This window comes from Castanea sativa, chromosome 4 (assembly GCF_040712315.1).
Source record: "Castanea sativa cultivar Marrone di Chiusa Pesio chromosome 4, ASM4071231v1".
Classification (NCBI taxonomy): Eukaryota; Viridiplantae; Streptophyta; class Magnoliopsida; order Fagales; family Fagaceae; genus Castanea; species Castanea sativa.
Window position 1 is genome coordinate 13,124,110 of NC_134016.1, and position 11,594 is coordinate 13,135,703.

Consider the following 11,594-nt stretch of genomic DNA (forward strand, 5'->3'; position numbering starts at 1 on the left):
TTTAACCTTGCCATCGAAGACTCCTAATTTAAAAAAGTAAAGGTTTATTTTTGAAAATATCTGCAAATGTATGTATTATCTTGAAACTGAATATATTGTAATTAAATATCCTCAGTTTGACTTTGTTGATGCACTGACTCTCAATGTGGTGTCAAGCTTGTATTTGCGACATCCCTACAAGAAGTAATTTTATAAACAAAAAATTTAAATACTAAATTAATACTACAACTCAATAAGGGCATGTAATTACCTGGAATGTTTATGTGTTGGACAATTGGTTTTCACATAGCTTGTTTCTTTACAAATGCTACATTTTCTCTTCTTCATCAATTGTTTTTCTTTTGGATACTTTTGTCTCAAAGCTTTAGGCCTTCCCTTTGATGGAACATGTGGAGGGTCTCGCAAAGTAATTGGAAGATTTGATAATACTTGAATGTTTAATATAGTATTATCAGGACTTCCTAAATCATCAACATCATAAACATCTTGCATGGCTAGAAACTCCTCATGATGACATCATTAGATATGTCATGTACAATATGCTTCTTGGCAATAATTGTCCATCTTTTTAAAATATAATGTGATGAAAGAAAGTGCACAAGAGATTTCTTCACAAAAACAGCTAGGATATGCCTACAAATAATACCAACAAACTCAAACATATGGCGTAGACAAATAGTTTTTGTCTCAACAATATCAAGAGACACTTCATAAAATGGATTTTCTTTCCCATGAGCTACCACCTTGTATATCTTCTTCACGATATTTGGATGCCTTGTATTTTTTACTACAAAATAACTCTTCTTGAAATTTCATAAACATCTTTCTTGAATAAACTTCTGCTGCCTCTGCTTCCAGTTTATAACATGTTTTCAAAATTAGCACTGAATTTTTTGTCTTTACTTCTTGTTCTTTTTCTTTAAGATAACGTGCATTTAAAGCTAGCTCATATTGATATACAAAATCACTTATCATTGTGCTCGAACGAACATAATTTAAAAAAAATATACTCATGCTTTCACTTCTTTGAGTTGTAGACATCCTGACATAAAATGAGTTTTGTAAGTAAGCTAGAACCCATCTTTCACACCGTATATAAAGATTTCCCAACCAATCATTATCCCCCAATCCATATTTCTCCATAATCTTACTCCATTATAACTTAAACTCTTCAATAGTGACTGTATCATGGATGCAATAGTAAAATTCTTCCTGAAAATGTGGATATTTATTATATACATGGGACAACTATTCTAGAACTTTCTGTAAAAGATGCCACATACACAATCTATGAGTTGCATTTGGCAATACATTTGCAATTGCCTTAGCCATAGCCTTGTCATTGTCTGTTATAATTGTAGAAGGAGGATTTCTAGACATTGCATTAATCCAAGTCTTCAACAACCATGTATAAGATTCTGCTGTTTCATTAACAAGTAGAACACATCTGAACATCACAGATTGATGATGGTGGTTAATCCCTATGAAAGGGGAAAAAAAAAAGGAATCTTATAATGATTTGTTTGGTATGTAGCGTCAAAGGTAACGACATCTCCAAAATATTGGTATGTCATTCTTGACCTAGCATCCGCCCAAAAGCAATTACCCATGCACCCATATTCATCAACTTCAATTGCATAAACAAAACCTAGATTTTTACATTGACTCTCAATAAAATATTTGTACATTCCTTGGGCATCTCCATCTTGAAGCAACTTTCTTCTTTTACTACCCAAATAATTTTGAATATCAACTGGAATAGATCCAACATTATAATCACCACCAGATTTTTTACTTAACATAGACAATATCTTGCTTAGGGCTATACCTAACTCATTGAGTGTATCTAAAAGATTCTTTTTGGCACTTGTTATCACTCTATGCCCACTAAGCAAACTTGTACCCTTAGGGGTAAGAAGCTCATGATTATGACCCTCCACAAACTTACATACAATCCATGTATCATCAACTTTCTTTAAACCTATCATTGCTTTGCATCCCACTCTTGTTTCTACACGCTCTGGACTTGTTCTTTCATTGTTTTCATTACATTGACGACAGAATCCTTCCTTCAAACAAACATATTCAATTCCAACCCTTATTTTATCTTTATTCTTTCGAGTATGATTTACTCATATACTAAAACCCTATTGCCTTGCATATGCATTATAATATGCACGAGCAGCCTCTAAGTTTTCAAATACCATATCAAGACATGGTTCTGAATGCCTATTGCATGCAAAATGTTGATTTGAATCATCCAATGACAAGTCTACATTATTTTGATCTTCGTTTATTTCTGCCTCATCATGTACTAAGTCATCTACCATATCACAAAGTGATATTGTTTCAGGTTCTTTGTTGTTTGCACTCATATTTTCAATTCAAGTAATTTTATATTTCAATATGACCTATAAAAAACAAAAGAGAAGAAAAATTCATAAGCAACAATTAAGAATAAATTTAAAATTTGTGCTATTGCAATACTATACTTGCCCAACTTGGCAAACTTGTTCTATTACAAAATTAAAATTTAATTGGAAAATTTTATGCTAATATTACAATTATCATTAAATAATGATCATTGAAAAATGGTAACGTTTCAACTCAATTTAAAATACAAGTAAAGAGTCAATTTAACCACTTAATACAAAACCAAACAACCAATTTGATTGTTTGAAATTCAAACTAATTCCACAAAAGCACAACAAAGGCAAGGTACATTTAAACATCCTGCTCAACAACTCAATAAACTTTATTACATAAAACAACTCCAAGTACATCCTTATTTGCACTTTGATACATATAGAGAGCAAATTGACATTACAAGTAGGAGAAAATTGACATTACAAGTAGGAGTAAATTATATTTGAAACTAAAAATACTTTAATAGCTATCAAATAAATGATACCAACTGTGTCCTAGAGGCTAAAGTTGACAACGGAGAATTCAATAATGACAGTAAGTAAACTTGTCGAAAAGGCACCTGTAAGAAAAAAACAAAATTCTCATTCAATTAAATTCATTTCGTGGTTGAACTAATATAGAGACTAAAATAGAACTTTTCAGTGTTGGATTCCTAATTGAACAAGATCTCAAGAAAAGCAAATCCAAAACTTTAAGTCAAGGTAAAAAAAAAAAAAAAGTAAAAAAGAAACACAAATTGAAAAATCGAAAGAAATATATATAGGAAACAATTCAGCAATCCTATCATAAAATAAGTAACATTCTTTTGAATCTTCTAAAACTAGGTAAGGTAACTACCAACCCAAAAAAAAAAATCAAATTCAATTTAGTCAAGCAAAATTGTGCATAATTTATTTTAAATGATAGTCATCTATGCCATGGACTTGAGCATTAAGCTGTCATAGCAGAGCCATACACAACAAATAGGACTGCATAAAGATATAATGATTTGCATAAAAAAATAATCAAACAGGATAGCATAAAGATATTTGAGCAAACATACACGTGGTATTCATTAGCAGATAATAGAAACTATGGTCAAAAATTTCCTTGCAAAATTTTCATTGGCAGATAATACTCTCCTAGGTATCAAATCAGCTAATTACATTTCATTTTTATCAATGTTTTGTATCAGCAGAACAATTTTTTTTTTTTTTTTCATTTTCTACAATTGATTCCCAATCTACAATGCAACTGTAACATAAAACAACCAGTTGGTAAAATAAAGATTCCACATAGCAATTTATTTTTTGCAATCAAACGTGACAAACAACTCACAATATGATATGACCAAAGCTAAAGCTCCATTATCTTTAATTAGGAACAACCTCCATCATCGGATTTAGGTATGTAGGTGCATGGATTAGGCGCAAATGGTGGAATTGGTGCTTTGTGAAACTGACACATTGAGTGACTCAGGCTTTGACTTCATGTCATACAAGGGCCTCACGGCTTCAAGAGGCTTGCTGTTAAGTATCATCAGCAAGGACAAAGTCACTGCCACCTTTACAATGTTGGAGATAGATTTCCCCCATAACATTTTTTGCTTCATCAAGAAGGAGATGTGTATTTCGAATGTATATTTTGTTAATGAGTATTTTATAGGTAAGAAAAATTTGACCGGAATCCTTACAATAACTTGAAGTTTCTTTTGATAACTTTGCTTGCTTTCGATAAAACTGAACTATTTTATAATGACCTTCTTTGTATGTATTGTAATATATTAAGAGGTCGCATTACCCAAAAATAAAGTATCAAATACAAACTAATATAAAATATAATAATCTTCCAACCAAATTTATTTTTTTCAGAGAAAAAATGGTTGGTTCAATCTATCTCTATTCTATTAACTGAAAAAAAAAAATCCCAAATAAATATTTTTCCAAAAACTAAATCAACCATCATATGAATATAAGGTCCACAATTAGCAAGGAGATGCTGACTTTATCAAAAACCAACCTAATTTCACATGAATTTTTGAACCCCAATTGACTCTGCTTGCTCTTGATTCCTGGAAAGAATGCTTCTCACAAAGTCATCTATTGCTTTCACTGAAGAACCCATATCATCTGTCTCATCTCTTACTGCTTCCCTCAACTGCTTTTCAACCTCAACAGCCTTATTCCTCATATCCTTTCCTTTACCCTCTTTGTCCAAAACCAATACAATGACCCTCTTCACCTCTTTCCCCACAATAATACCTTGACTCCCTCTAGTTAACTCTACACTCACACCCATCTCCTCCATCAGCATCTTTGAGTTGTAAGCTTGCTCAGTCGCCATAGGCCATCCTAGAATAGGCACACCTTGGCTTAAGCTCTCCAACACAGAGTTCCATCCACAATGGCTTAGAAATGCTCCTGTGGATTTGTGTGACAGAATGTCCAACTGGGGTGCCCAGTTACGCACTAACAACCCTCGTTTGCTTTGTTTCATTCTTTCTTCAAAGCCTTCTGGTAACCATTCAGCTTTGAACTCACTTTTCAAGTCAAAACCAATCGGTGGCCTTATGACCCATATGAAAGATACTCCACTATCTTCCAAACCAATAGCTAATTCCATCATTTGGGCCAAACCAATACTGTTTTGTGAGCCAAAAGAAATGTAAACAACCGAATCAGGACCATGCAAATCAAGCCACTCAATGCATTTTTCAGGAGTGAGTCCTGGTTTTTTCCCAGTAAGTTGTTTGAAAAATGAAAAACCTGAAGTTGAAGATGATGTATTCTTAAGTGCAGCTAGAGGAATAAGAGGACCTATAGACCAAACAGGAACTCCGAGATACTTTCTCAGAAGATCGAATCCCAAAGGTTCAATTTCCTCAACTGAGTTACACAACCACCCAAAAGACTCAATAGACTGTGAAAGCTGTGTCTGCAAATATCTGGACCATATGTCCGTACCATCCGCGTCTCTTACATATGGATTCAGTTGAGAGCGGTGAAAACGATAGCTTTCAGGGAACCCTGGGACTTTGAACTCTTCAGAATCTGTAGAATAACGATGTGGGAGGTTGAGCCATATAGAGACATAAGCCAAGGTGCCATAAGCACCAGTAGTGGTGAATGCAATATTCACAGTGCCTACACTCTTTGCTAGCTCAGTAGCCCACCCAAAGAGCTCGTCAGAGATTACACATAGAGGAGGTTTCCCTTCTTGGTGGACAATATCATTGAGAAGTTGCAAGAGAGGGTCTTTGAGACTGAGAGATGCATGAAGGAAGTTTCCAATGCTGGAAGGGGACAAGTACTCAGTGTTCTCAGTGTTGGGTGGTAAGTCGTGGTCAGTGGTGTTGAAGGGGAGCTCAGCAAAGCGAATGTTGGAGAGGGGTTGTGAATTTGAGTCAGTTGAAATGGAGGAACAGAGGTATTGGATGTTGAGTTTCGTGGTGGCGATTGTGATGATGAAGCCTGTTCTTTGTTGGATCTGTCTTGCTAGTGCTAGGAATGGTATGAGATGACCATGGGCCATGAATGGTAGCATTACAATGTGTTCACGAGAGTCCATCTGTAAATTCCTGAACTTCTTTGGATTTTGTGTTGAAGATTGTGATGAAACTGAGATTCAAACTTTTAGGTATGAGAAGGATGTGAAGGGAAGGATGACTTTTTGGTGAGGTACAATCTTTTGACTCTTTTATGCCTACCAACCATCCTGCCTTTGGGTATCACTCTTGGTTTTGCTTTGCGTTTTTTATCCTGCTTCACTTTTGAAAAAGAAAAAGAAAAAGAAAGATATTGGGAGCCTTTTAAATTCGCAATTAATATTATGGGTAAAACTTTTATAAATACTAGCCTCATCACACGCGCTCCGCGCGTGAGATGAGGCTTTTTTTTTTTTTTTAAGTGGTAGTAGCAAAAAAAATTCTATGTTTTTTATTATACATATAATTTTTATTTTAAGAATTAATTTATAAGTGGATAAATAAATTTGAAAATCAATAAGAAAGTAACCTTATTTTTTAGACAATATTTTAGTGGAAGCTAAGATTGTATTTTTACTGTATTGTTCTTTAGTTTTGTCTCTACTCAAACATAGGAATGTAAGGGTATTTTAGGGAAAAAAAAATCTAGATTGTCATTTTTTATATATATTTAGATTTTTTTTTTGGATAAATGTGGGGGCGTTTAACTTATTTTTCTATTTAAAAAAAATAAAAGTATAGTTGCTTTGAAAAAGTGGGTTAGTGGAAGAGTGTTCTTATTTTGTAGGCAATATTTTAGTGCAAGTTAGACATATATTTTTACCAAACTATTCTTTAGTTTTGTCTCTACTTAAACCTAGGGGTGTAGGGGTATTTTGGAACAAAAAAATCTGGTACAAATAGGGAAAGCTTCTTAAATAGTAGTATAGATAAATAGATAAAACCAATTCCAATTAGAACACATCTACTTTTGAGAATATATAAAATCAATTCCAATTAAAACGTCTACTTCTAAGAATTTCAGATAAAACCAAAGCCTCTTAGCATTACTTAAATAAATATTGTAATATATATAACCAATTCCAATTAGAACACATCTACTTTTGAGAATTTTAGTCCATAACAAACTCTACTATTAGAAGCCTCCTAATTTTACACATCATCTAATTATTTGTATTTATTATGCATAGTTTTTTTCTTTTTATTTATTTATTAATTTATGCTTATTTTTAGCCGATGGTACCCGATTCTTTTTCTTCCTCTCCTCTTTTTAGTCTCTCAAATCTAATTATCTCTCTTCATGCTGAAAGGTTCCACCTCTGTCACTCTCTTTCTCTAAGCAGTTATACGGCATCATCTCATATAAAACCACAAAAAGTTATATACTTATCATTTGTTCTGCAATTAAATCAAAACCCGAGTGGAGTATAGTATGTATAGATCAAAAAATTACAAATTTCTAAATTTAACTGACAGTTTTTTGACTTGCTATGGATGTTTATGTCCATCTTTTTTTTTTTTTTTAATCAGTTATGTCTATCTATCAAACCTATGAGTAAGTCTACTACTCTAAACCTACTGAACTTAAAATGTAGGGTCCTTTTGGATAGAACTTATTGTTGAAACTGAAAAAACTTATTGCTGAAACTGAAAACTGAAAACACTGTAGCAAAATAATTTTAAAATGTGTGAATAGTACCGCGGGACCCATTTTTAATGAAAAAATTGCTGAAATATGAAATTTGTGGGTCCGTGAACAGTGCACGAATGTACTGTTCAAAGAAGATTGGGTCAACAACTGCGGCTGGAGAAAAAAAAAAAAAAAAAAAAAAAAAAAAATGAAAACGCAGACGCAGCTTCAGTGGAATCCAAACGCCCTCGTAATGTAAAATACCAGTCTCACACCCAAACAGTGGTCTAAAGCCACTAATAGATTCACACTTTTTTTTAATAATATTTTATATTATTATTTTGAATATTGTTTTGTCAAATATTAAACTACTCAATATTCAACTATTTGGGATAATTTACATAAATAATGTGTTTAGTGATTGATATATATATCATAACGTAGACTATATAATAAAAGTTGGGCATTAACCATAATTGCGCTAAGTGGCTGTACTAAATTGCAGAAATTTTTTTACAATTTTTAAAAAATAAATATATTTTTTTGTACTTATCTTCTTCTCCTATAATTTCTAAATTGATAATAATTTAATTTGATTATAATCCAAACTCTTCATCTAATCCTTTTATTATTATAATTTTTAAGTTAAAAAAAAATTTAATTTGATTACAATTCAAATTCTTCATCTAATCATTTTTTTTATTTAAATTATATTACTTCGTGAAAAAAAAAAAAAAAAAAAAAACAACAACAACATAGTACACGTAAAAAACAAAAAGAAAGCAACAATCTCCATCTATTCCTTTTTTAAAAAAATTTAAATTATATTACTTCATGTAAGAAAAAAAAAACATAATACCCGTAAAAAAAAACAACAATGTATTCAACAACAAAATCTTCCTTTTCACACATGAATTTTTTTTTTTAGATAATTATTGTTCATACCAATTTACCAAAAATGTTTTTCCCTAAAGTTTGTGGTTGTGCCAAGTGGTTGCACTAAATAGAAAAAAAAATAGAATTTTAAAAAAAATTTATACTTTTCTTCTTCTCCTATAATTTCTAAATTGATAAAAATCTTAATTTGATTACAATCCAAACTCTTCATCTAATCCTTTTATTATTATAATCTATAAGTTGATAAAAAAAATTTAATTTGATTACAGTGGGTACCCAAGGAGGCTTTAAGTGGGAAGAGCCAATATTTGAGCTCACAACTTATTTGTGTAGTGGGTTTAAGAGTTTCTTACTACGGGTGATCCTTTGCCGGGCAACCCGATAGCACTTCCTAGCTCAAATGAACTTTTTCCCTCTCCCAGTCACTCTGTTCTCTCCTGACTATTACCTTTTTCTCTCTATCCTCTCTCCCTACTTGCCAACCCTCTCCTCTCCTTCTATTCTCGTATTCATAGTCTCTGATGAGTGGAGCTGGTTATGATTGCTTCCTAACCTCAATCGTGTGAGTGGGGTTTGGTGTCATTGTTTTTTGATAAGAAGATGCGTTGATGGGAACAGTGGTAGTGGCATTGAAACTGGTTCCAGCCTCCAAAAGACTACCCGATAGCAATATTCCCCAACACAATACCACGCGTGCCGAGAACACAAGATGTTCTCGGCACATGCATTTCCCTGTCAATGCACAACTGATCGACACAATCTTCTATTGATGTTCAAGAAGAGAAGGGTCTTTTTTTTGTAGTTGGGCTCATGTTGGGCCTGAAAGAGTGTTCAAATTAAGACCTAAGGCCTAACGGGTACATGATCGTGTATTGTGCCTTAAGGTCAAGGCCTAGAGCTCAATGGGCCTAGGCTCACAGCACTTACAATTACAATTCAAACTCTTTATCTAATTTGTTTTTTTTATTTAAATTATATTACTACATGAAAAAAAAACAATAACATAGTACACGTAAAAAAAAAAAAAAAAGCAGCAACAATCTCCATCTATACCTTTTTTTAAAATTTAAATTATATTGCTTCGTGTTAAAAAAAAAAAAAAAAACATAATACCCGTAGTAAAAATGTTAATACCGATTTACCAAAAATGTTTTTGCATAAAGTAAAAAAAATTGTAAATAAGGTAATAAGTATTTGAGTTTAAAGTAAACACCTTCTCTTTCTTCTAAAAACAAAGTATCTATACATAATAAATGTTTGCTCTTCTTAAAAAAAGTTTTTTTTCTTTTTTTTTGGGTTATAAAAGAAAAGTTTCTTTTTTTCATAAAAAAATGTTTTCTTCTTTCTTTCTATTCATATGAGCTTTTTTTTTAATCCACCTTTTATGGGATTTATGAGATAGCAAAAAACAAATTGATTAGAAATCTTAATTCCAATAGGATTTAAATTCTATATCAAATGAAACTCTACCTATATATTTATATATATATATATATATATATATATATATATATATATATACATATATTATTTCTTCATTATTATTTTTTCATTTTGTTTAAGCTATTTTTCTTTTAACTTCATAAAAATTAATAAAAACTTCTCACATATATTTTAACCCAATTTATAATATTAAACTTTTGTACTCATTTATTCTCTTCTACAATAATTGGTTTAGATTTTAGTTACATACTCACACTTTCATTTCTCAAACTAATAGAGAAAACAAACAGGTTTATTCTTTGTTCTTTTTCTAAATTTACATCTTAATTTATAATTTGTGTTAATTTCTTGATCTTAAATTATGAATAAGTTTGATTATGTTCTTTGTATTGAATGTAAATTGTTGTTTATAGGCTTTTGGTTGTGTTATATTAGTCTAGCAACAAAGTTAAATAGATAAGCCTAAGAAACTTTTACTAATAATAGTTTTATCAATAAATTTTTATTAATATGATTTAAAAAATAAATTGAATAGAGAGATAATTTATTAAAAAGTGATTTAAACTCCACTAAAACTTTTTTAAGGGATTGGTTTAAAAAAATTTCAAAATAATTTTCTAATTATTAACTACTATGCGCTAATTCTAACTACCGAAATCCACAATTGAAATACTAATCTATATGAGATACCACTTCCAAAGATTAATATTTTAGCTATTATTTATTATATGTTGTCTTTTTTTTCAAAAGAATGGCTTCTCTCTCTCCCTGCAAAACAAATGGTTATAACAAGAATTAACTAGACAGGGGTAAGACTACACAATCTCTTTTCTACAATAAATATTAAATTCAAATAATTTTTCATGCATATACACACATATGTAGTGTGCAACACACATTACTTAAACATTAAGTTTAAACTTAAACTTGGTAGGGTGAAACTCACTCAAGTGTCTCATTCCATGCTTTCAATGACAAAAATTAAATTCTCATGTGAGTCTCTCTCTACTTCAAATTTTTAATAATTTAGATTGTTCTTAATTATTGAATTGAGGTTTCACTTAAACATGATTTCAATTATTTTTTTGGATAGTTTTTAACTATTAAATTCAAGGGTTTTCCATTTAAATATATATGATTAATTGAGCCTTAAAGTTCAATGTATCATTGAAAGTCATTCTATATATATTATTTAGATACCTCTACCATCTTCCATTTAATTATATATATATATATATATATATATATGCATTTTATGATACCTTAGTCTCACACAACATGCATCCATTATGTAACTTAAAAATAAAATATTCATTTATTTTAAGTTACATATAAATTTTGAATAAGCCGTGCATCGCACAGGCATAATGCTAGTCTATATAATAACTAATAGTTGAAACATTTGACTTTTTGTTGACCATTCATTATTGTGCCACATGACTCCACAAATTAATGCCATATATACATTAAAAAAATAAAATAAAAAAACTGAAAAGTTGTGTCTTTTCTTTTTTTGACATCGAACAATTGTATCTTTTGGCTTTGCCTATTAAGTTTGCTTTAAAAAATAACACACTTCTTCAAAACCACATTTACAAACACAATGTTCTAGCTCTTTGGTAGTTAATTTGAACGTTTTATTTCCTTCTAACCAAAATAAAAATGAAAAAAAAAACTATTATATAAAAGAACTATTTATAACCCAAAAATTTCATCTAAAAAAAAGCAATTGCG

At 30.8% G+C, this 11,594-nt stretch overlaps 1 protein-coding gene and 1 pseudogene across 1 annotated transcript; both read right to left on the minus strand.

Moving 5' to 3' along the window:
• Positions 1-494: 494 nt before the first annotated feature.
• LOC142632467 (protein FAR1-RELATED SEQUENCE 5-like) lies at positions 495-2,375 on the minus strand (annotated as a pseudogene).
• Positions 2,376-2,644: 269 nt separating this feature from the next.
• On the minus strand, positions 2,645-6,162 carry LOC142633174 (UDP-glycosyltransferase 92A1-like). Its single transcript, XM_075807450.1, has 2 exons — positions 4,426-6,162; positions 2,645-2,986 (listed from the first exon to the last, which is right to left on the minus strand). Exon 1 carries the CDS (start codon positions 5,971-5,973, stop codon positions 4,432-4,434), a length of 1,542 nt encoding a protein of 513 aa, XP_075663565.1. The 5' UTR covers positions 5,974-6,162; the 3' UTR covers positions 2,645-2,986; positions 4,426-4,431.
• Positions 6,163-11,594: the final 5,432 nt, after the last annotated feature.